The 26,013-nt window shown below is 45.2% G+C and overlaps 1 protein-coding gene across 5 annotated transcripts in view; it reads left to right on the plus strand.

The window, feature by feature from the left end:
• Positions 1-26,013, plus strand: part of TMCC3 (transmembrane and coiled-coil domain family 3) — a 223,712-nt gene that overhangs the window by 134,424 nt on the left and 63,275 nt on the right. The window contains exon 1 of one of the 5 annotated variants that reach the window (XM_045084838.1): positions 21,007-21,285. The exons of the other annotated variants lie outside the window; for them this stretch is intronic. Coding sequence (XP_044940773.1) covers positions 21,208-21,285 — 78 coding nt within the window. The 5' untranslated portion in view covers positions 21,007-21,207. Of the gene's footprint in view, positions 1-21,006; positions 21,286-26,013 lie in introns of those variants that run through there. 5 annotated transcript variants of the gene reach the window in all.

The raw sequence follows: 26,013 nt of genomic DNA on the forward strand, positions 1-26,013 counted from the left end.
GAGAGGCTTTGTGTGGGATGATCTTGCCCCACTGTGGGCTCCTGTAAGTGCTCTGAAGGTAGGCGAGGCTAAGCTCTGATGTTCTGTAGTGTAGGTGTATGGAGAGCATTTTCGACTTCGCAGTATTTCCAAGTTACAGTGGGTTTGTCAGGACGTAACCCCATCGTAGGTCCAGGAAGATCTGCACCCTGCTCTCCCCTCAGCTGTCTTTCTCTGCTCCTTCTGTGCCCATTTAAAGCTGTTCTCCCAGGGGCTCCTGGATGGCTCAATCTGTTAAGCATCTGCCTTCAGCTTGGTTCATGATCCCAGGGTCCGGGATCGACCCCCACATCAGGCTCTCTGCTCATCAGGGAGCCTCCTTCTCCCTCTCCCTCTGCCTGCCCCCCCCCTCTTTCTCTCTGTCAAATAAATAAATAAAATATTTTTAAAAACCCACAAAAAACAAACAAAAAACCCTGTTCTTCCTGTAGGCTTCAACTTAACAGCCTTTTTTTCTTTTAAAATATTTTATTTATTTATTTGACAGAGAGAGAGAGAGAGAGAACAAGTAGGCAGAAAGGCAGGCAGAGAGAAAGAGGGAAGCAGGCTCCCTGCCAAGCAGAGATCCTGATGTGGGACTCGATCCCAGGACCCTGAGATCATGAGCTGAGCCGAAGGCAGAGGCTTAACCCACTGAGCCATACAGTGGGGTGGCCTTCCTAGTCCCAGATGGGGGATCCCCATCCCCAACCCAGTGGGAATCTTTCCTAGCCTGCAGATCTGGTTAGGTCTCTCTCTGTCCCAGGCACCCTGTGTTTCTTCCGCAGAGCCCTCTACTGGGTTAGTCTCTGTTTGCCCTGATCAGTGCTTTGCTCCATCCAGCCTGGTTCCGGCTGGAGAGTGTCATTAAGGTGCTGGCCCTGTGTCCCCCAGCCAGAGCCCCACATGCAGTAGGTCCTCAGTAAACATCAACTGACTGGTTTGCTTGAGTTTTGCTGGAAGTCTTAGGGTATTTCATAAAACAAAATGTTTCCCAAGTGTTGATTGCTACTGAATCTCTCTCATTGTTCGGTGATCCATTTTATTAACAGGAGAGAGGCACAGTAGTTGTAGGAACCGTACCTCTTAAAAAAACGGAATTAGATTTGTTGGCTGGGGGGATGGTAAACTGAGAGAGAAGAGCTGAGGTAATTCTGTGACTATCTTATCAGCTTTTTTATGGGCTTCATTTTACTTGGTGCTGCTTCGTAAACTAATGAGTTCATGTGCCGAATCTAGCAGAATGGGGTTCTTCACAATGTAGACTTGAATCAATATTCCGTGTGGTCTCCCTAGTGGAGGGTTCAGGGAGTCAGGGATGGTGAAGATAGAATTTTCACGAACTCCCAAATCCAAAGTTAAGTTATTGTCGCCCCTCACCTGCTTCCCCCCTCCCTCGAGCAGGGTCGCCATTTGGAGCTGCAAATGCATTCTGTGAGGTTGGTTGCTGGGGTACCAGTGTATTCTATAATTTGTATAGTAATGTCCATTAAATAAGAGACAGGTTTCCATGTTCCACTGGTGTACGATGCACTCAGCTCCTGCCCTCCTGCCAACAGTTTTTTTTTTTTTTTTCTCTTTTGAAAAGACTTATCTCAAGCTTAAGGACTGCAACTTCCTTTTTAAAGACATGGCTCCTTTTCTTCAGGAAATGTGTGTCTCCATCAGGGTACAAATGAGATTTAAAATGCTAAAGGAAGTTGATTTGATTTGCTGAACATACTCTTGGCAACAGAGAGCAAGCTATCTGCGATTAAAACAGAATAATAACCAGGGCCGTCAGTATACCATTGTGGATTACAAAACTGCCCAAGGTTATAAGGTATTTTGCCTGGAACTTTTTGGTTGTTTTCTTTTAAAAAACACTGCCTAATTGTGGATGTGATGACATAAAAAACAAAAAGCAGCTCATTCCCTTTCCAGTTTCCATTCTACTGAGGTGACTTAAGGGTAGACTTAGATTTTTAAAGTGATCCAGAAGAAAATGGAGTAATATTAAGGGAAAACTGCCGAGATTCTAACGTCATTCATTAAATGTGAGCAGAAGGACATGAGTGGTCTGCTGATGAACGTTCCTTGCTGGTCTGTCGAAAACTAATGTGCCTCTGGACTCCCACAGATACTGATGGCAGATGCCCTTTGAGCTGTTCTCATGGCGATGGTAATAGGTCACACTCCAATCTAATTGCTCATATAATTCACATTTACCATTTGAGGATCATTTAAGATGACCTTTGTGTTCAGAGAACTTTGAGGCAATAGGTATGAAGCATCAGGTTTCATCAGCCCTGGTGGTTTACTGGTGTTCAGCAACAAGTTTAGTTGTGGATAAATAGTTAGACTATAGCAAATAAATATGAATTATTCTGTATGCCAAAAATGGGATTCCTCCTTCCCTCCCTTCCTTCCTCAATATTTTTTATTTGTTTCCTTCTAAGGTTTTACCTATTTATTTGACAGAGCATAGCAAGAGAAGGGAACACTATTACAGGGAGTGTGGGAGGGAGAAACAGACTCTCTGCTGATCAGGGAGCCTGATGAGGGTCTCAATCCCAGGACCCTATGATCATGACCTGAGCTGAAGGCAGAAGCTTAATGACTGAGCCACCCAGCTGTCCTTATTATTATTTTTTTTTCTAAGTAATCTCTACACCCAACATAGGCTCAAACTCACAACCACATGATCAAGAGTTGCATGCTCCTCTGACTAAGACAGTCAGGGGCCCCTCTTTCTTTTTTTTAAGTAAGCTCTATACCCAGTGGGGGGCTTGAACTCATGACCCTGAGATCAAGACTCCATGTCCTACTCACTGAGCCAGCCAGACACCCCTGTTGCATTGCATTTGTTTTTGTGTGTGTGTCTGTGTTTTTAAGATTTTATTTATTTATTTCACAGAGAGAGATCACAAGCAGGTGGAGAGGCAGGCAGAGAGAAAGGAGGAAGCAGGCTCCCTGCTGAGCAGAGAGCCCCATGCGGGGCTTGATCCCAGGACCCTGAGATCATGACCTGAGCTGAAGGCAGCAGCTTAACCCACTGAGCCACCCAGGTGCCCCTTGCATTGCATTTGTATTCAAATAATTGCATTCAAAATAAAAGCACTGAGAAGATTGAGGAATTTTTTATCCCTGATTTATTAAGGTCAAACAGCCAGAATGTAACTTGATTTCCACTTAAATATGTTTGAATTCATAGTTTCTTAAGTAAATGTCAATTATGTTGCCAAATAGAAGCCACTTATAATGCAGAGATCGAATAGTAGGAAATATACCCAAGGTTTTGAGAAGCTATTAAATCCAATTTTGTATAATGCCATTATAAATAACAGCTTTGAACTTAATATTATAATATAACTTGGTTCTATGTATTTTCTTTGAAAGCATAGGGAAATGGGAAAGGGCTGGTGTGTGGTATCAGATCGATTTGGGTTTAAATCTGTTGTGCAGAGTGACAGTGACCCACGCTGTGGGTCTCAGCAGCCCTGCCCTAGGACTGTGATGGGGATGCTTTGGGGACCTGGCTTCCCGGGAGATGCCCACAATAACTGTGGAGTCTCTCTCCTCCCTCTTCTCCCACCTCTTCCTCTGGCCCTCCCACTGATTAGCAAGTTATTTTACATATCTGTGCCTCAGTTTCCTCATAGAAAAAAAAAAGGTTATTATACACTCTTGAAGGTTCTGAAAAATTCTACAATCCTGGGCTTTCAGAGTATAAATGCGTTCTTAAAATATGGTTCCTACTTGGAAATAAAATATGGGTACCACGCTTAGAAGTATGACGGATGGGGTGCCTGAGTGACTCAGTCGGTTTAGTGTCCAGCTCTGGGTTTTGGCTCAGGTCATGATCTCAGGATTGTGGGATTGAGCCCCACATCAGACTTGTGCTCAGGTTGGAGTCTGCTTGAAAGAGTCTCTCCCTCTGCCCCTCCCTCTACTCACGCTCTCTCCCTCTCTCAAATAAATTAATTAGTTTTTGAAAAATTATCATATGTAAGTGAAAATATCTACAGACCATGAACTGTTTATCCTTTACACTAAATAAATTCCTCTGAGAGCAGGTTGATTGAAAAATCCAGAAAGCACCGACAGTTTTTTATATTCGTCTCAAAAGAGCAATGATGTTCTGTCTTCTGCAGTCTTGCAGTGAGTAAAGGGAAGGGTGTAAATATTTATTGGAATGAGAGTGGAACACAAGACGATCCGCTTTGTCTACTGGTGGGTGGTAGCACATCTATGGATCATTGTTTGCACTAAGCATTTAATAATCCCATCTGTTAAAAATGTATATTCAGAGGTACTTTGAAATTGCTGTAAGCTACCTAGAAATTGGCAGGAGGGTAATCCTGGCAAGATTCCATACTCTGCAGTAGACCAAGAAATCCGATATGAATCAATATGTAATTATAAAATCCCATCTTGGGCCACAGCTCGTTAGATACCTTTTTTTAGGCATCGTATAGACTTCTTAACCCTAGAGTCTGGGACTGTAGAGTTCTTTGCTCATCTCAGGCTCACGTCTTCAGGATACTGCTTATTTGGCCTGAAAAGCCCACTCCTCATTTGACCTGGCAGGGGCAGAACTTTCTCCTGCTGCCCAGCTGCTGTGGCAGACCCCCACCCCAACCCCGGCCCATAACTGTAGGCTTTCTGGTGTCCCGAGTCCTCTTCAGTAGGATTACATCCCATTTCAAAATAGAATCACTGAGTCTGATAAAGACTCATTTTCCTTCCCATTACCTTTTTTTCTCAGTCCTCTCCTGTGTTTCACTCAGAGAACCACGGCAATTTGTTCTTACCTTTCAATAGTGTGTCTGTTTTTCTTACTGAACTTCTCGCCTTAAGATCCCTACTTCCCGATTTCTCTTTCCTCCCGTGGGCTCTGTTCCTTTCCTCATGCTCTCACTTTCTGCCCATTTACCACCAGGCCCTGCACATATGTTTTGCACAGAGGGATGGCCTGTTGAGAGCCGTAGCTACTCAGGAGGAGAAAAGACGACATCTTTTGCAGGAGCTGTTAAAGACATTTAAAGGATCATTACCCCTCTGTCTCTCTGTGTGAAATTAAAGCAGGAGTTCAAGAGACTACCTAATCACCAGGGACCGTGCTCAGCAAGAGAGATCAGGGGTTCATTTTCCCCGGGGATGTGGCATTTCTCTGTGGGGTTAGAGATCCGCTCGCTCCGCCCCCCAGCGGCGGCGCCTCCTTGCCTCCCAGCATGGCCGCTTGCATGGGCTTGTCGGACTCATCATCTCATACAGGGCAGACGGGCTGAGTTGCGTTCCTCTAACATTCGCACATCGAAGCTGCTCCTCCATTGTGACCCTATTTGGAGTTGGGGGCTTTCAGCACCGCAATTAAGTTAAAACGAGGCCATCAGGTTGGGTGTCACCCAGTCTGGCTGGTGTCTTCCTGTGAAGAGGCAGTTTGAGCCCAGCAGACCCAGGGGCTTGCATGTGGAGAGCAGTGGCACACCAAAGAGGGAGGCCCCAGAGGAGACCGGCTCCTCTGGCCCCTTCCTCCTGGATGTCCAGCCCGGGGAGCTGTGAGGAAAGGAATTTCTGGGATTTCAGCCCTCCAACCTGTGACAGTTCGTGATGGCCCCTGTAGTGGTCTCATACACATGGTCACAGCTGTGCCACATCTGTGGTTTGAGACCGCCACAGGATCAAACAGGAGAGTCCAAGATACGAGATCTAGAATATGGCAAAACAGAGCCCAAGCAGGACACACGCCCGCTTGTGAGACCATCTGAAACATACACAATAGGGAACACTTTTGTAATATTCTTTTCTGGGGCGTCTGGGTGGCTCCGTGGGTTAAGGCTCTGCCTTCAGCTTGGGTCGTGATCTCAGGGTCCTGGGATCGAGCCCCGCATCAGGCTCTGCTCAGCGGGGAGCCTGCTTTCCCCTCTCTCTCTGCCTGCCTCTCTTCCTACATGGGATCTCTGTCTGTCAAATAAATAACATCTTAAAAGAAAGAAAGAAAGAAAGAAACATTCTTTTCTACCAAAGCCCAGTCTTGGGTCTGTGGCCTTCCCAGAAGTCAGAGGAAAAATTTCACCCTTGACTCAGGATTGCAGAAGGGCAAGCAAACCCGGTACATCCCGAGAGCACTGTCTGCGGGCCCAGCCGAGGCTCCAGGGGTCCGTGTGCAGGCTTACCTTGCTGGTGACTGGCTCAGGGCTATAGAGGAGTGAGGGGAAGGCCCAGCCCTGCCTCCCCTGATAGCAACAACCAGGAGGAGGTGTGTTCACGTGAGCCGTTTGATAGCACCGGAGCACTGTCACTGTTCAGCTGGATTTGGGTTTTAGCTTTATGGAGTTATCTTCAAAGAAGTCTTTAGAAGTCCTTTGTACAGTAACTGAGTCTCTCCATGGATTTATTGGCCTCCACCTCAGTTCTAAAATTCTGACCTTCATAAAGCCCTGGTGACTTTTGGCTCGATTCAGTGCATTGAAGAAGGAAAAAAAAAAGTGTTTTATGTACCCTGTTATGTGGGCGTCTTTAAAATAAGTTCTTAGAAACTATCATTTCTGTTCTTCTTATTTCTGTTGGGTAAAACTGTGTCATTCATGGATTGCATCGTCTACCTGGAATTCTCACTGAATCATCAATAAGAGAAAATATGATGTACTTTTCAGAGGTGAATTGCACCTAAATTTTTAATTTTGGTGTGAGGTAGGGAGCTACTTGGTTTTATTTTTTTCCACTTGAACTACCACTTTTTCCTTGTCTCAGTGATTGATAACACCACCTCTGTCACAGATCATGCTTCCAAATGTGCATGGGACTCCTTCTGAGCTTTCTACTCATTGGTGTGCATGCCTATTCTCAGTCATGCTCCCTGGAGGACTACTGCTTGTAAAATGTTTTGTTATCTGGAAAAGAGAACTTGCTCGGCTTACCCTCACTCTCCAGATTTTACCCCAAAAGTTACATGTTTTCTTCCACTGAATTTTAAAATAAGCTTGTCAAGTTTAGGAAAAACCCTTTTTGATTGGGTTCTGTTTCATTTATCGGTTGATTTAGGGAAGATTGATATCCTCTCAATACTGCATCTTCCCCTCCATGAGCACGTCATACCTCAATATTAGTTTTGGGCTTTCTTTTTTTTTCTTAATGAGTTAAAAAAAAAAAACTAGCATACACTATATTCAAGCCTCGGATATTTTTGGAAGGATTTCCATTGCAAGAGCTGTTCTGGGCTTTGATGGATCTTTAAAATAAGCAAGGTAGTCTTCTGTTTTAAAAAGATCACAGTCCAGTAGGGAGGAAGGAATTTGGAAGAAAAAATGCCATTTATTTAATATAAATTAGACTGTCAATAGGCACCTGGCTGGCTTAGTTGGTAGAACACAGACTCTTGATCTTAGGGTTCTGAATTCAAGCTCCATGCTGGGCGCAAAGCCTACTTAAAAACAAAAAACAAAAAACAAATCAGTTCCTCAGTCCTGTAAGCACATTTCAAGTGCTAGTGGGCCACATGTGGCTAGTGTCTACTGTACTGTGCAGCTTTGGAGAATCATTCATTACAGTTTTAAAAAATATTTTATTTATTTATTTGGCAGACAGAGATCACAAGTAGGCAGAGAGGCAGGCAGAGAGATGGGGGTGAAGCAGGCTCCCCGCTGAGCAGAGAGCCCGATGTGGGGCTCAATCCCAGGACCCTGAGATCACGACCCGAGCTGAAGGCAGAGGCTTAACCCTCTGAGCCACCCAGATGCCCCCATTTATTACATTTTTTTTTATAATTAGTGTTGTTATCTACATGAGGGAAAATAGGGGTGTCTGGGGGGCTCCGTCAGTTAAATGTCTGACTTATGATTTTAGCTCAGGTCATGATCTCGGGGTCATGGGATTGAGCCCTTTGCCGGGGTTCCATGCTCAGTGGGGAGTTGGCCTGAGACTCTCCCCCCTTCTCCCATTCTCTTTCTCTCTCTCTCAAATAAATAAATGTTAAAAAAAAAAAAAAAAAGAGGGAATATATTTATAGCACAGTCTTTTTTTTTTTTTAAGATTTTTATTTTTAAGTAATCCCCGTATGTACTGTAAGGCTTGAACTCACAAGCCGAGATCAAGAGTCACATATTCCACCGACTGAGCCAGCTAGGCGCCCTAAAGTTGGCGTCATTTAAAATAGGTGTTTCTAAGCTGGGGTTTTATGAGAAATGTGTATTTTAATTGATAATATGTATTCTGATTGATGATATCTAAAATAGTCTGATATTTTTGGATTGAAGAAAATGCAATTTCATGGGCACCTGGGTGGTTCAATTGGTTAAGCGTCTGCCTTCAGCTCAGGTCATGATCCCAGGGTCCTGGGATCGAGCCCTGCACCGGGCTCCCTGCTCAGTGGGGAGCCTGCTTCTCCCTCTCCCTCTGCCTGTAGCTCCCCCTGCTTGTGCTCTCTCTTTCTCTTTCTGTCAAAAAAATAAAACCTTTAAAAAAAGAATTTAAAAAAATGCAATTTCCTTTGCAAATGGATCAGATGGAAGTAATCAAGAATGGGAAGAGCCTCCTCTCTCAGCAGAGCGCTGTCTGGAGAATAGTTCTGCAGTTGGAAGTGTTGGGAGCTACAGTGAAATTTATGGATTTTCTGCTTCTTTTGATGGAGCAGAAACTCAAAATTGAGCTCTGTAAGCTATTTGGTCTCTTCTCAGATCTTTTGTCTGTTTGTTTTTCAGCTTATTACCTCCATGTGTCCTTTAAGCAGTTGAAAGGGTTATCGTTGTTTTTAACTCCAGATGAGCAAACCTTGCTAATGTTTTGAAAAATCTACATGTTGTATTCCTGGTAACTTCTGATGATTCCTGTATATATGTGTGTTAAGTGCACGCTCGTGTGTGTGATAGCGGGCGTGCCTGCTGCTGGGTACAGTGCGTACGCCATGAGACTATATTAGATACTTCAAATCTGGTCTCTGGTATGGCACTTTCCTCCTTTTGTGAAAGACATTCCGTAATGGGAGGAAAAAAATCAATGGAATGTCAGAAATATTAACTGGGAGTGTATCAGTCACAGCTGATCTGGGATGAAGCAATGAGACATAATAGAACAATACCTTTCGAAACTGTCAGCTAGGATGGTGAGTACTTCTAAATACTTCTAAGAAATAGAACCTTCCCTTCCAAAAGGATGTAAGAATTGATTTCTCATTTCGTGAAACTTGAAATGCAAAAGTGAAAATCCGGAAATGATTAAAAAAAAAAAAAAAAGACAAGGAGCCTTCAGATAGGGGATAAAGTCATAATGATGTCATTTTGAATTCAAAAGCCCTGTTTGTTTTCTTTCTTCAGGCAAAGAACAGGAAACAAGAGGGCTTCGAATATAGAGATCATCTTCGTGGGGTTATCAGGAGTGCTGGATGTTTCTTCAACTGGTTGGGAGAAGCAGGAAAAGGTAGAGCAGGAATATAGGTCGAGCAGGGGATGGGGCAAGTCAGATTCGTATCAGTTCAATGTTAGGTGAGGAGATGTGGAACCGGGGTTCCCAGACGCAATGAAGTTCTTTCCCATTCGTATTCTCGGCAGTGCCAGCATAGGCCTTTGGTTAAGACAGAGTTTTGGTTTAACCGATCCAATTTACAATCACCCCCATTCTACAGGGGAGGAGACTAAAGCCTAGAAAGGTCAAATAAGTCATCCAAGGACGCACACCTCGTAAATGAATTTTAGAGTCAGATAAGCCTGGAATTCGGACTCTCCTTTTGCCATATACTAGCTGAGGACCGTCAGTCAAATCGCGTCATCTATTCAGAGGTTCTGATTGCTGCTCAGTTAAATGGGAACATGATAGCACCTACCATCATAGGTGCTGGGGCGGGCAAGGGGTTTGGCAGTAACTCAGAGCTGATACATTAAGTTCCTGGTATGGATAGAGTAGGTTAAATACATAATAGCTATTATCACTGCTCACTCCATACAAGATGCTTTAGAGATCCTGTCGGGAGACACAAAAGTATGGATAATGATCGATAGTTGTCTCATTCTTATGAAGCACAGTGTGGGCTTCTCTTGGTCATTTGCCCTGAACATTTGAGTGGGGGAGCGGGTAGGGTGGGGCAGAAAGTGTCAACATTTGTGATTTTTCATATTAGGTATTCTGTTGGGCTCTGTCAGTCATATGAGATTGCAAAAAACCCTACCTTGTAAAATGAATTAAGATAATGGGGAAAGAGCTCTGGTAAGCATTTTTATGCAGAACATGTGATCTTGAGCAGACTACTACTAATGTTAATTGGGAAATAACTGTACTACAATTTATTTATCCATTCTGCTGTTGACGACAATTGAGTTGTGTCCAGATGGGGACTGTTACCGCGATGAACATCCTTGTTTTGGAGCCTTGTGTCCTCTAGGATATATACTGAAGAGTGGAATGGCTGGGCCGTAGGACAGATAGCTTCAACTTGAGGAGACAATGCCAAATTGTTTTTCCACGGGGTTGTACCCGCTTATGTTCTTGCCTCCAAAGTGTGAGAATATCTGTTTAGTCCAGATCATTGCCAGCACTGAGTGTTGCAGTGCTTTTTAATTTTTGTCAGTCTGCTTTTTAGGGGGTATAATATCATTGCGTAAACATTTTCCTTTATGATTATAAATTCTAAGTATATTTGCAATATATGTACTGTATTTTTTGTATGTCTCATAATTTATATAATCAGCTCCTTAATTTGCATGAATGAATGTTTCATAAACAGTCCTTTAGATTGTTTCACACTTCCCAGAATGATGAAACACGGGGATGGACAGTCTTTGTCTATAAAATTTTTCCTGTATTACTTCTTTAGGGTAGGTTTTATTTATTTTTTTTTAATTATATATTTGAGAGAGAGAGCGAGCAGGGGCAGGGGCAGAGGAAGAGGGAGAGAATCCCAAGCAGACTCCCTCCTGGGCACACAGCCCCATGTAGGCCTCCACCCCACAACCCTGAGATCATGACCTGAGCCCAAATCAAGAGTCCGACGCTGAACTGACTGAGCCACCTAGGTTCCCCCCTCTTTAGGGTAGGTTTCTAGAGTGGAGTTATTTGGTCACAGTTTACAGGTAAAAAGAAACTGTGGGAACACTTGCCTTGGGGATGAAGGGAATTGAAGATTAGTGTAAAGGGAGGAAGTTGGCCGTTAGGTCCTGCTGCTTTGCATTCCCTGGGTGGCAGCAACAGCGGCTTCCAGCTGCCAAAGCCGGAGGGAAGACGTCAAAGTCAGGGCCCAGAACTTTCTCCCTGGTTCTGTTACCAAAATTTGTGATAACAGGGTGGGGATTAGAAAGCAGCCTTTTCCAGGATAACAATATTAATCCTTGACGTCTTAATGGTAAGGAGAAAAAGATTACACATGAAGATGGATTTTAGGTTCCATTTTGTTCTCCTCAGACACTTTTCAAGCTCCTGCTTGGAAGTGCTTTTGCCGATGAGCTTCTCTAAGCCTCAGCACTCCCACGAGGGGTCTTCTAGTCGCCTTCAGCTTCTGAAGGAGAGAACTGAGGCTTTGTAGCTGGGAGCTGTCGGTCCGAGATGAGAATCCAGGCGTGTCCCCTCTACCCTAGCGCCCTGCTGTAACAGGGCAGGATCGTTGACGCTTAGTGTGTATGTGAGTGATACAAGTAGCAGATACTGGCAGTATCGAAGGGAGGGAGAAGCGAGTGTGGACTGAAGTGGCCACCAAGGTGTCAGCAAAGCAGCTTCCTTTTTTGATAGAACTGTGACACCGGCTGTTTCTAGATGTCACATGGGATTTCTCTGGCCGATTCACCTCCCACCATCCTTATCTTGCAAAGGGAACTGATGAAACACAAAGTGAATTCTCTGGACAGTGTGTTCCTGACTTGTAGCTACTTCATCCTTCAGACTCAGTGTGTGCTTAATGAGAAAATTCCCCTGGGCCACGCGTGCATAGCCTGGAGTGGAGATCTCCGGAGAACCACTTCCCCTGAGGTCCGGTGAAGGGGGAACCGTCAGCATCATGACTCCAGCAAATGACTTAGCTGAATGGAACACTGTGTGCCTCGTGCAAAGGAAGGCATTTTGTTATTGTTGTGGACCTCTGGAAAACTGCAGTGGCAGACAGCCGAGAGTCCTATGCAGTCAGACGGTGAAACCCTTCCCTAGTGAATGGTAGGGTCCAGAGGTTAGAAATGACAGAGACTTCGTGTTATAATCTGTGTGTACATGATCAAAAATGAAGACTCAGACCAATATGGGAACCCGCAACAGAACGAAGCACCCAAATTTGTGGAATTCCCTACTCAGCTTACAATGTACGTTTTCAGTAAACAACTCGGTATGAAATGAACCTGAACCAAATCTGTGAGCTATAATATATTCTCCAGCCAAGTCAGGACTGAATTGCCATTTATTCAACAAAAACCTAATAGAATTACTGCTTCGGGAGCTCCTGGGTGGCTCAGTGAATTAAAGCCTCTGCCTTTGACTCAGGTCGTGATCTCAGGGTCCTGGGATCAAGCCCCACATCAGGCTTTCTACTCAGCAGGGAACCTGCTTCCCCCTCTCTCTCTGCCTGACTCTCTACCTACTTGTGATCCCTGTCTGTCAAATAAATGGACAAATCTTAAAAAAAAAAAAATCAATGCTTTGTGCCAGTGTAGTGGTGATCAAGGATAAAAGACACTGCCCTTGGAGCTCAAGTTCTTCATAGTGGACTTGAGCTTCAGACCCAGTATACGCTGTGGCCAGGTTCCAACGTTGGTGGTCACATCAATCTCTGGCAGTCTCTGCTTTGCCCCTCAGTTTCTATAGCTGCTCCCCTCCTATGATGTAACAGGGGACCCAAACCAAGAAGAACACTGTTCCATAGGGGATTGCTCTGGAGGAAAAGTCCCTCTACCAGCTCCTCCTGCTTGTTCCTCCCTCAAAATAGATTTTTATTTTTAAAATTTTATTTAATTTTATTTTTTAGATGTTTATTTCTTTTAGAGAGAGAGCATGTGCAGGCAATTGAGGGGAGGAGGAGAGGGAGAGGGAGAGAATCTCAAGCAGACGCCCCCTCCTATGCACAGAGCCTCACACAGGGCTGGATGCCAGGACCCGAAGATTGTGACCTGAGCCAAAGGCTTAACTGACTGAGCCACCCAGGTGCCCCAAGGACAAAATCTTTTTAAAATAAAAGAAAAAGAGTGGTCATTTCCAGTTGGAAATGTATCAGGCCTAGAAGCTTCTGATCCTCAACATAAATATGTACATATATACATATGTCTATATATATATGTGAGAGATCAGCATGCATTCACCTAAAGCTAGTTGTATAAATTTTTAAATACTGATTTATTCTTTTCTTTTCTCTCTGTCCTTAAATCCTCAGGGGGAAAAAAAAATAAAAAAGCTTACTGTACTTTCTGTCTTATGAACATTTCTCCCGGAGGGAACACTTTCTTCTACTATTAAATCAAAATAGAATAGGAAAGGAAATACGTTTTCCTTTACTTTGTACACGGCTTACATTTTTATCCTTTTTAAAGTCAGACTTGTTTTATGTCTGTTTCCTTCTTCCTGTTATAATGACATGGTAAAGCGTGGAACACATAAGGACACGAGATTTATAGACAGCCACTGTCTGCCTTTACCCTCCTACTGAACCAGGGATATGGCTACTTTTACATCCAAAGCAACTTTTTTTTTTTTTTTTGACTGTCTGTCTCCCTGTTTAGATGGTTTCAGGAATTGCACCATGTCTTACTCATTTTTGTATCTCCAGCACCAAGCACAGAAGAGCCGGTCACATCATCAGCACTCAGTAAGTCACTGGAGAATTCACAAACTTCAGTAACTAGTCAGTACCTGTAAATGGGTAACAGTCATTATTCAGCAAATTTCATTCTTGTATTTTATTCATTCCAACCCCTTGAGGGCAGAAGCTACCTTTTGCGTATGTGTTACTCATTTTTTAAACCCCAGTGTTTGGAAAATAGGTAGACATTTAATGAACATTGAGTTCATCCGTCATCCAGCATGTACATACCGCACACACGATACTAATGTTAGGGACCATCAGGAAACCTGTTTATCTAAGACACAGAGTCCTTTCCTTCTGATAACCTGTAATCTAGCGGTTGGGGAGGGGGAGTGCACAAATTATTACATAAAATATTGACGTGACATGATATTATAACTTCTGTGTTAAAATGAGAAATACAGACTAAGATTAATAGTCCACGAGGTCACCTGGCATGGACTGACCCAGGAAGGCTGTCCAGCTAGTGACCTGATGAAACTCTGCCCTCACTGGGGTTCCTCCTCACTCTCCTCCATTCATGCTGTCCACGCTCGTTGCCTTCTCGTGAATGCCACCCTTCTGTCTGTCTTCTTTCTACTCACAGCCAGCATCATACGCTGTGTTAGTCAGGATTCTTGAAACTGGCTTAAGCAAGAAGAGCAATGCGTGTCTTCATATAACTGGAAAGGGGGTCTGGTCACGACTGGTGTGGTGATCTGTCGCCATGGGGGTAGCCAGCAACTTCTCCCACGTCTGTACACACCTTTCCTTCTATCTAGAGATGGATCCTGTTGCCCCTCCGGAGCTGGCTGGACTTTGTGTTGTTATTGTTGTTTGTTTGTTTGTTTGTTTGTTTTTTGAGAGCTTGCCAGCATGAGGAGGGAGGGGTCTAGAGGGAGAGAGGGAGAATCTTTTTTTTTTTTTTTTAAGATTTTATTTATTTGACAGAGAGAGATCACAAGTAGGCAGAGAGGCAAGCAGAGAGAGAGAGAGAGAGAAGGAAGAGAGAGAGGAGGAAGCAGGCTCCCTGCCCAGCAGAGAGCCCGACTTGGGACTCAATCCCAGGACCCTGAGATCATGACCTGAGCCAAAGGCAGACACTTAACCCATTGAGCCACCCACGCAGCCCAAGAGAGGGAGAATCTTAAGCAGACTCCATGCCCAGCTTGGAGACGGATGTGGGGCTCGATCTCATGACCCTGCGATCATGACCTGAACTGAGACCAACCCACAGACACTGAACCGAGTGAGCCACCCAGGCACCCCTGGAGGCTGGACTTTTGACTCATTTTAACCAATATGGTGTGACAGAAGGGACACCTTCCAGTGCCAGGCTGGGCCTTAGAGGAGGCTTGGCTGTGTTTGTTCTTGCTGTCTTGGAAGGCAGTCACCACGTGAAGAAGCCCCAGCCACTCTGATGGAGAGAGGGGAACCCTGGAAAACACGTGACTACAAAATATAAAATATAAAAAATATAGCCACAGAGACCTGGCCCAGTGCCAGGCATTTCAGCTACCCCCTGGAATGAATGAAGCCATCCTGTGCTCTAGCCCCTGGCAGCCTCACCGGGAGCCTACAAAACCCACTCCCCTGGGAGGCTGATCAGATGGCAGAATCCCCGGCAAATGAATGGGAGCTGTTGTCAGCTGATACTCTTCCGGGTGATTTGTCCTGCAGGACCAGATAATGGGAAGAGCTGGATCTAGTCCTCTGTAACTCAGTACTGAATCTTTCTCCTTTCATGGCTCTGCTTTCTTCTTGGGGGCTGTCCGTGTGGGGTGGTGAGGAGGCCCACCACCGCAGCTGGCTTACGTGGCACCAGCTCAGGAGGGCCTGGCAAGGGCACAGCTTTTCCCCCAATGGTGGTGAGAAGCCTCAGGGGTGACTCTGATGGACTCCCACTGGGTCAGGTGCCTGCCTGGACACAAGCCTTGGCGACACCCTCACATTGGCCCAGGCCATGGAGTGCCTCTCCCTGGAGGCAGAAGGGGCCTTGGGTCTGCCTTACCTGAACCACTTCCAGAGGGTGGCTGTCAGAGCCCAAAAGAAAAATCCAGCCACTATTGTTGAGAATAAAGGACTGCATGCTGGGCAGGCAAACCAACAAATACTGCGGAAGTCAAGTGTAATCCTTCCTCTTTATTATAAAGCCTCTCTTGTTGTTCCAAACTTCAAACTGTTGCAGCTCAGACGCCCCAGTCTGCTCCTTTGGCGCTTACTAGCCTTTGCTGCTTACCGGGCTGCTTATGCTCTGGAAGTAAATTCTTGTTTTACAACCTAGATTTTGTACCTTTGCATTCCTTATTGATATGCCTGCTTTTGTGACTTATAAAGTGTGAATTTTTTTTTCTTTTTGTTTCTTTTCTTTTTGGCACAGAGAGATTTGGGGGAGGTATCAGAGGCATAGATAATTCCTTTTTTTTTTTTTTTTTAATTTTATTTACTTATTTATTTGAACAGTAAAGTCAGAGAGCATAAGCAGGGGGAAACAGCAGAGGCAGAGGGAGAAGCTGGCTCCCCAACCAAGCAGGGAGCCCCATGTGGGGCCTGATCCCAGGACCCTGGGATCATAACCTGAGCCAGAGGCAGACGCTTGACTGACTGAGCCACCCAGGCGCCCCAAAGAACAGAGAATTCCTACCTTGACAGGAAACATTTGTGTGTTCTCTCTCTCTCAGGGACTGACGCTACTCCTACCCATTGCCTCCAAAGGTGGAGACAGGGTCTGCCTGCCTCTTCTCCTTCCTAGTAGAAGAGCCAGATGGTGATCAGCTCTGCTTGTTTTCTTTTTTTGCGGGGTGGAGGTTTGCTTTTGTGCTATTTAATTTGTGTTTTTAAAAACATTATTTTCTATGAATGTCCCATAGAGCAGCTTTTGGTTTACTAGTTTATGAAATAAATGACCTAAAAAGGACATCGTCTACCAATTGACATTCAGGTAAACCTAATGAAGTTTTAATTCATCATTCTCATTGAGGGTCAGCGTTTCCAGGACAGAGTACCAAGAACACCAACACGGGAATAGAAATGGAAAGTATATTGACCCATTGACCCACTGACACACCTTCTAAAGCCCAGCCTTGGTTTGTGAAGGACTTTGCTTAGGTGTGGCCTCTCTTAAGTCATGTGCACACATATACATACAAACACACCTGAGTAGTACACTTGTTATAGCCTTAAATAGCTGTAAAAAAAAAAAATGGGTATCAGATAAATGGGGGGGGACCCAAAGATGGATTTTGTTGGATTTTCAGAATGGATCTTTGTAAGATTAAGTTGGCTTAATGACTTAATAGCAACAGACTCTCTCGCTCTTACTAAGCTTTAACACTTATAATAAGTCTTTTATTATATTTGTTTATATGAGCAGATACCCCAACTGGTGATGTAAATATCAGAATTAAGGATGCCATTAGCACATCTGTCCCTTGAGTCTTTGTTGCCTGTAAAGTTTTAAATTATTTGGAAACCATCTGTGTGTGTGAATGAATACGCATCCGGTGTACCAACAGTACTTTGTTCAACAGAGCCTGTTCAGGGGCGCCTGGGTGGCTCAGTGGGTTAAGCCGCTGCCTTTGGCTCAGGTCATGATCTCAGGGTCCTGGGAACGAGTCCCGCATCGGGCTCTCTGCTCGGCGGGGAGCCTGCTTCCCTTCCTCTCTCTCTCTGCCTGCCTCTCTGTCTACTTGTGATCTCTGTCAAATAAATAAATAAAAATCTTAAACACACACACACACACACACACACACACACACAGAGCCTGTTCAGCATCTCTCACCTCTCTCCCCTTGAATCCTTCATCTCCCAACCAGAGATACTGCCCTGAAATTTCTGTTTTTCAAGCTCTTGAGCTTCTTAATAGTTTCAGCCATAAACCTTTTTCTCATAAAAATGGCATTTATTCTTCATTTATTTTTAACTTAACACAAATGGAATCTTCATGTACTTTCACGCAGCTTGGTTTCTTTTTGTTTGTTTGTTTCTTAATCATTGTGAAATTCATCCTTACTGATTCTTTCAACTTGAGTTCTGTTTGTCGCTTATCTTTATTTTATTATTTCTTTTCATTAATCAAAGTTTAAAAATTTTAATGTAGTCACCTCTTTATGGCTTATGCGCTTTTTGACTTACTTCTGAGGACTTAAGAGCAGAGTGATATTATCCCATTTTCTTCTGGTAGTTTTAAAAGCTGTGTTTTTTCTACTTCAGGTCTTTAATGTATCTGGTGTTGATTTTTGTGTATGCTGTGAGGTAGGGATTATTTTTTTTTTCCCCAAGTGAAAAGGCAGAGCATGTCACTCTACTACTTGGTTTAAAGTTATCTAAATCTTCTTGTGTACCTCAGAATTAAAGTCAAAATTCTTAAAATGGCCTAAATAATTTTCCTGTATTATCAGGCCTCCAAAATGTCTCTGACTTCATCTACTCTCTTTCCAGGGAATACCAGCCTCCCTGCCTTTTTTGGGGGCAACACTCCCAAAATGTTCCTGCTTTAGGGCCTTTGTACTTGCTGTTTCTTCTGTCTGAAATTTTCATTTATCTACATAACTGGCTCCCTTAATTCTCAGGTCGCTGCTCATATGTCACCTTATCCTCGAGGCCTTCTCTGGCCACCCTAGCTAAATTCACACGCACACACGTGCGCACACACACGCACACACTCCATCTCTCTCTTTTCTGCTTTGGAAGGACTTGCCTGAAAAACTCTCTGCACCTAGTGTAGTTGTGTCTTCTCCTGGGGGTTGGGAAGGTGGGGGCATGTCCAGGGGTGTTTTAAACTATTGATTTCATTTCTTAAATGGTGTTAGAACTATATGGGGTTTTCTATTTCTTCTAAAATTTTAATAAGTTACCTTTATTTAAAAATACTTTTTAATTTTACTTTTTGAATAGTTAATATATGCACACAACTAAAGCATTCAAGTTTAAAAAGCATATAGAGTGAAAAATAAATCTCCCATTCCTTTCTTCTAGCTACCTAGGCAGGCATGTGGATTCCATTTCTTTCTTTCTTTCTTTTTTTAAGATTTTATTTATTTGAGAGAGAGAGAGATTGAGATTGAGAGGTCAACAAGAGAAGCAGACTCCTGCCAAAGCAAGCAGCCCGATGTGGGACTCCAGGATCATGACCTGAGCCAAAGGCAGTCGCTTAACCAACTGAGCCACCCAGGAATTTTTAAAAAGATTTTATTTTTAACGACTCTCTATACCTGACATGGGGCTCAAACTTAACCCCAAGATTAAGAGTTACATGCTCTACTGATTAAGTGAGCCAGGCACCCCCAACCCAGGTTTAAATACAATAACACACGAACAAGGTCAGTTTGGTCCATGTACCCGCAGCAACTGTTCTGTTCTCCTTTGATATTCAAGTCTGTGGAGATTTGCTCCAGTCATAGAGCCTTCCCCAGTCTCAGTGGAGGCCATGTTTTTTAGATGAACATAGACACCTATCTTTACAGTCCAGTAGCTTTTCTTTGGCTCTTTGGGAATACCCACTCCTTTATGGTACTTTTAGTTGTGTCTGGGAATCCCTAGGGAATTTCTGCATGGTCAGCGGCTTTCTCTGACCTTATGGGAATGGCTCTTACTGCTTGCTCACTTATGACTGTGACTCCCCTCCCTGAGAGTCAGGCTTGAGCTCCGGAGGGCTGCTCATGGGAATCATTTGTTCATCCACTGACAGGTATAAATGGAAGCACCTAGTATGTGGCCCCTCCTGCCAGTAGTCTCTTGTCTGTTTCCCTCATTTCTTGTTTATCCTCTTGGAAAAATATGCTATGCATATGTCAAACAGATACATATATTCTGTTTTTACATCAATGGTGGGATACTATATGTGTTACTCTGCACATGACTTTTTTCTCTTAACCATGTGTGGTAGAGCTATCTCCGTAGCAGTAAAGAGCTGCTTCATTCTCTTACAGTTACTTAATCATCTACTGAATGGATGGATCATATTTTACTTATTCAGTCTCTGGAAGGACATTTAGGTGGTTCTCTAACCGGTGTCCTTTACACATCTTTAATCAGTGTTTCACATGGCTATCAGATTAATGTCCTCCAGCTTCCATCCTCAGATTGTCATTTCCCCCATTTAGAAACCTCCAGGAGCTGCCCAGCACCCACAGAATAAGGCTGAACTCCCTCTTCCGGAAAGCAGAGCCAGGCAGCACGTGGTCTCCACCTACTTTTCCTCTCGTGTCCTCCTCCTGTTCCTGAAGACACCCTCTAAACTGGTGCAGAAACCGGAAAAGGACCTTTGGTTTTATGCTCAGTATTTTTCTTCTGCCTGCGAGGACCCACCCCCCCCCTTTTGAAGAGGAGAATCATATGCTCCCTTCCTTCTAGGCTTGTTACCTGGCCCTCTAACTCGAGTTCTTTTTGAAGCAGCTGCAACTACAATATATTTTTTTTCAACTACAGTATTTTAACTCAGTATCCCATTAGTACACCCTTCATAACCAGATGAGGTGTTCCGAATATTGGCTCAGGTACCATATTTAATCGTTCACCAGTCCTTTGTTTTGTAGAATACAAAAAAAATTTTTTGAGGTGGGAGTGGGGAAGGTAGGAGGAGCAGAGGGAAAGGGAAAGAATCCTAAACAGGCTCCACATCTAGTCCCAGTGGGGGGCTTGATCTCACAACCCTGAGATCATGACCTCAGTCCGACATGCCCAACCCACTGAGCCCCTAGATCCCAGATGACTTGTGGGCAGGGACTGTTCATTGGAAATAGAGAATTCTAAAATAGAACAATATATATTGACTTCCAAGTAGGAATCACATAAAAGTGAGTCAGATATACAAAATTAAAATACATAACTCCATAGACCTTTGTTTAGATGGAAATGGGCTCTGTGCTCAGAGGGATCTTAAGAAAAACACAGGCTTTAAAACAAAAACCAAAAAAACTCTGGTCCCCGCCCCAGGGTGTGGCCCATAGTGGATGCCCAAGAAGTGCATGTTGAATAAACAAAATAGCCTAAAAGAAAGCATTTAAGGCAAGCCTCAACACCTTGCCAAAAATCCATCTTATATCATAAACATACAAATAAGCTCACAAATAGAGTAGATGTCCGTCAAATTTTGAGGAAAACGAAGCCAGCGTGGGAGAGTGCGGATTCAAGTTTCAGCAAGGGAGGGAGGGAGAGAAGTTGCACCTGGGGCAGGGTCTCGGCCCCGGCGCGGGGGCGGGCACGGAGAGGCGGGGAGAAGGGAAGGGGGAGGAGACTCTGGCGTCCCTGCTCCGCCTCCCCCACTCCGGTCCCCACCCCCACCCCCAGCAACGGCGGCGGCGGCGGCGCAGGGCAGCAGCGCGGGTGTCGGCAACAGCTGCAGCAGCCCGCGCCGCCCCCTCGGCCGCGGCTCCCAGGGCGAGCCTGAGCACGCCTGAGCACGGTCGGCGGCTCGCGGCGCGGCGGCCGGAGGAGACGGGAAAGTTGCCGGTGCGAGCGCCGACATGCCGGGCAGCGACACGGCGCTCACCGTGGACCGGACCTACTCCGACCCGGGCCGGCACCACCGCTGCAAGAGCCGGGTGAGAGGCGCGGGCGGGGCGGCGCTGGGGCGCCGGGCCGAGGGGCGAGGCCGGGGGGGCTTTGGCTCCGGTGTTCGCCAACTCTCGCTCCCCGCCTCTCGCCGCCTGCCTCCCTCCCTCCCCGGCTGCCCCCGGTCCGCGCCGCGGGGGCTGGGAATGGGGGGCGCCGGAGCCCAGGTCGGGGGTGGGGGCCGAGCGGAGCCGGGCCCGCCGGACCCCGCCCTCCGCCGCCGCCGGCTCCCCGCGCGCCCGCCGGACCCGCGCGCCCGGTGTCCCCGACGGCCCGCGCTTCGCCACCCTCCGCCAGGGAGCGCCCGCCGCGCGGGGCCGGGACGCGAGGGAAGCCCGCCGGCCGCGGCCCGGGTGGGACGGCACGCTCGCCCTCCCGACCTCGCGTGCTGCCCGCGCCTCCTCAGCCCTCGGGCTTTCGGGCGCGGGGCGGCGGCGCACCGGCTTCCCGGTGTCGCGCGGCGGCTGCCCCGGCTCTGCCCGAGCGAAAAGTCAGCCTTCGCGCTTGTAGCCCGGGAGTTCCCAGCCGTGCCGAGCGGGCGCCCTCTCCATTGTTTGCAGTGTAATTTGCTGTTGCTGATTTTGGCTGTGGGCGAAAATAGCTCCTCAGAGCAAGCAGCAGAGACGAGCCCTGTAGTGCTTCAAAATGAAGACAGGAGGCCGCAGCCTGGGCGCCAGTCCCTCCCGGGAGCGGAGGCCCCCGCCGGCTTGGGGGTCCCTTTGCCTTCTGCGCTCTTCAGTCCCTTGGCCGACTGAAGCGCCTTTGCCAAACAGCACGTCCTCCGCCTGACACTTGTCCGGCAAAGCTACCTGAAGGTGCTCTTTGCTAACCACTCACTTGGAGATCTCAACATGTGCGTGTCACCCTCCCGGTGTAAAGTTCACAGTTAGGGTTTTGCGAGAATTCTGGTCGGCCATCTCCCAAGATCCAGAGGCCACTGAATGAGAAAAGTGGCACGAGGGACAAATGCAGCTCAGCGCCTAGTGCGGCATTTGGGAGTTTAATCATAATTTGGAGAACTAATCAGTTATCCCGGAGGTGAAGTAACTAGGCCCTGTTTCCCTTTTTCCTTTAGTATCTGTTAACTGAGTTAACGGAGTGGTTTAAATTTTTACAGATTAAACTTATTTGGTGGAGGTTACCGCATCCCCTCCACTCACCCCTACTCCCGGAAAGAATTCTTTTTCACACTTTTTTTTAATGACATATCGTTGACCCACAATGTTATATTTAGTGTCAAGTGTGCAGAATAGTGATTCCACAAATATGTACATTATAGAATGCTCACCATAAGTTTCACATTTTCTTTAGAAGTTTCATAACAGTTTGTTATGAAAATAACCATAAACTCTTGGAAGAAAGCACTGGTGAAAGATCTTTGGTTACCTACAGTTAGAAATTTAGGGAAGGATGACTGCTCGTTAACACAGAGTTAAGGAGGAAGCAAGGTGAAGCTTGTTTTCTAACGCATTTGTAATTGGTGGAGTCTATTAATGTTGCCGTTGACAGAAGAAATTTCAGACTTGAAAAAAGTGTGGAAGCTTGGTTTCTCTTGTCACAACTGTGATAATCTTTGTGTAAACAGGATTAGTAATCTTTGAGGGATGGGTGGCTCACTGTGAGCTCATTTAAGTGATTTGGCGAGTCTCACAGAACTTTGCAGAAGTCAGTCTGTGAAATGGTAGTGATAGAGTTCATACTTCAGCTACCTGGGTGGCAAGTGGCAAAGCAAACACATAATTTATCTGTAGCTTTAGTTTGTCTCTGCTGGTTCCCCCGATATTCCATTTCTGCACCTCCCTTTTCTGTTAATGTACCATAATCTTATGTGAAGGGAGTTGTTTATTTTCTTTAAAATTCTACTGACGATTTTACACATACTACCTTGTTTTCTTGAGGCATTGAAATACCTAATTTGGGGGAGGGGGGGAGATGGAGAGAGAGAGAGCACCTTAAGCAGGTTTCACATCCATCGTGGAGCCTGACCTGGGGCCGGGTCTCACCACCTGGGATCATGACCTGAGCTGAAATCAAGTGTCAGACGCTAACCACTGAGCTGCCCATGTGCCCCAAGACACCTGATTTTTATAAATAGACTGTGTTTTAAACCCAGGTTAGCCACTGTATGTAGTGATTGTTCTAAGTTGGTTTATTGGGCAAATGCAATCTCATTAGATAATGAGGACTAGATAATCTCAGATCCGAGGTGTAGTAGAACTTCAGTGGACAGTGACAACATGTTTTCTAGCAGCAATGCTGAGATCCCTCTTTACACTTCTTGACTGTCTGCTTTTAGGGTTTTACTGTTCAGACGGCAGGGAATGAAACGAGGAAATTTTGTAAACTCGTGACTTTCCTCGAGGGAGGCCGATGTAATTTTGAGTCTGTCCTTGAGGCTTCCCTTCCGTGCTGTAATGAAGGGAGACTACCAACAATTTTTCCTGTGCAGAAAGTATTTCTCCTTTCAGATTATTCTACCTCCCGTTTTGTGGAACTGTTTTAGATTTAGCTATAAAGACGTGCTTTTTTTCTACACAGAAAACATGTGATGTAGAAGGAGAACATCAGGCAGTATTAGGGTTTAATTTTTTTTTTTTTAAGATTTTATTTATTTATTTGACAGAGATCACAAGTAGGCAGAGGCAGGCAGAGAGAGAGAGAGGAGGAAGCAGGCTCCCTTCTGAGCAGGGAGCCTGATGTGGGGCTCGATCCCAGGACCCTGGGATCATGACCCAAGCCGAAGGCAGAGGCTTTAACCCCCTGAGCCACCCAGGCGCCCCTAGGGTTTAATTTCTTGATGTCACTGTCCCTTTGGCAATAAACCATCTAGTATAGGATTGTAAAAGGACCCTCTGTGGGCTCACCTAAAAATACTCTAATGAGAACTAAAGATGCATTGGATGAGTTGAGTTCACCTTTCAGAGACACACAGTTTCCTCCAAGGAAGGGGCTGAGACTCCAAAGAGGTCAAGTTCTTGGTTACTGAATGGTCATTTTTTAAGGTCAAAATTGATACCTGGTTGTGATAACAGGAAAAATACACATGTCTCTTGCTGATTTTGGTTAAGCCTTTGAGACTAGAATAATAATGAGGCAGTGTACTATTTTAACGTTGCAGGAGTCTATTTTTATAGCCAGGTGGATTAACCTAGATTTCCTCCCCTTGGTGAAAATGTAATATATAACTAATGAATTCTGTGATTATCTCTAAGTTGACAAGTCAGGATCATTCACATTTTTAAACTTCATCAGGGTAAAACTCAGAAAAGGTGCATGTTAACTCGACACACAGAATAATATGCCCGACTTTACAAGGAAAAGCACGCAGAGTTTGAATCCTACTTTAAAGCCTGCAGGCAGTCCACTTCCTATATATTAACTGGTTTTTATTAATTATGTGTGAATTGAATTTCTGTTCTAATTTTAAATGTTCTAGAATGGCACCTTCAGCCACTTGTGGATAGTGGTCAGCAGCTGGGGCTCTTGCATCAAGTGACTTGGATCGTATTCTGGCCCTTCCCATTTCCTAGCCGAGGGAGCACTAGCCAAGCTCGAACTCTCTGAGCCGCCAGTTCCCCGTCTGTAACAGAGGTGATAATAGTCTCTATTTCTGGGAGAGATCATGAGTCTTCAAGAAGAGAGCATTTGTTTAAAAAAAAACAAACAAACCCCAAAACCAAAAAACAGTTGTGTACACTCGAGGTTAGATATTTTTTCCCTGGGTAAGGTGAATACTTCTTTTCTTATTCTGGCTGCTAACCGGAATCACTAATCATCCTGAGCGTTTACCTTCTTCCCGTCTCTCATTTGTCAGCCATTCCACTGGGTCTCTCTTGGGCTTTTCTCTGGAATTGGTTCCTTCTTCCCTTTGGCCCCAGTCATCTCCTACCTTATTTTAGCCGCTTATGACCCTCCAGAATTGATCATGGTACACTAGCTTTCTCATTGCTCTCCAATTTCGTCAACCCCTATCCATCCTGCCCACAAGGACTGGAGTATTCTGCCTAGAGAGCCACTTTCATTACGCTAGCCTCCAAGACGTCCTGCACCAGTGCCCCCATGGACTCTATAATCATTCTGAGTCTCAGTTTCCTCTTCTACACCCCAGGGCTGTTATAAGGAGTAAATGCAGTAACATCTATAAAATGGCAGGTACCCAGGAAGAACTCAGTAGATGGTAGCTGTTTTTGTTACCACCCTATAGGAAGTGGTCATAAGCTTGAGAATGGGAAGTCTGCTAATTTTGTGAACAGAATAGATTATTTGGGGGCATTTTTAGCATTTTGTCCCTCTTCTGTCATATGTTCCTTATCACATTGACTAAACAGTATTTGCATTTGTCACTTAAATGTTTATAAACTGTAGACACTGGCACTTTGAGAACAAGAGGTTTCATTCATTCAGCGAATACTTGCTGAGCACCTTCCCGTAAGCTAGCGGCTACCTTAGGCTTCAGGAGTGTAACGGTGAATGCAGCAGGCATCCTGCTGTCTCTGGAAGCTTAATATCTGGTGATTGTGCTTTAGTTACACTTGTGGCCCAGGAACTCCCCTCCTATTTTATAGGAGGAAATGGTAATAAGTACAGAGGTCTCTAACATCTGAAGTAAAACCTGTGTTGGGCATAGTGGCTACCTGTAGTTCATCATTAGGTGTTCTGTGGTTTGGAAAAAGACCTTGAATTACATGACGATTAATGGCCAACAGCTGTCGAAGGGA

The sequence above is a fragment of the Mustela putorius genome, unplaced genomic scaffold (genome assembly GCF_011764305.1).
Source record: "Mustela putorius furo isolate JIRA1106 unplaced genomic scaffold, ASM1176430v1.1 tig00000788_pilon_pilon_pilon, whole genome shotgun sequence".
Lineage (NCBI taxonomy): Eukaryota > Metazoa > Chordata > Mammalia > Carnivora > Mustelidae > Mustela > Mustela putorius.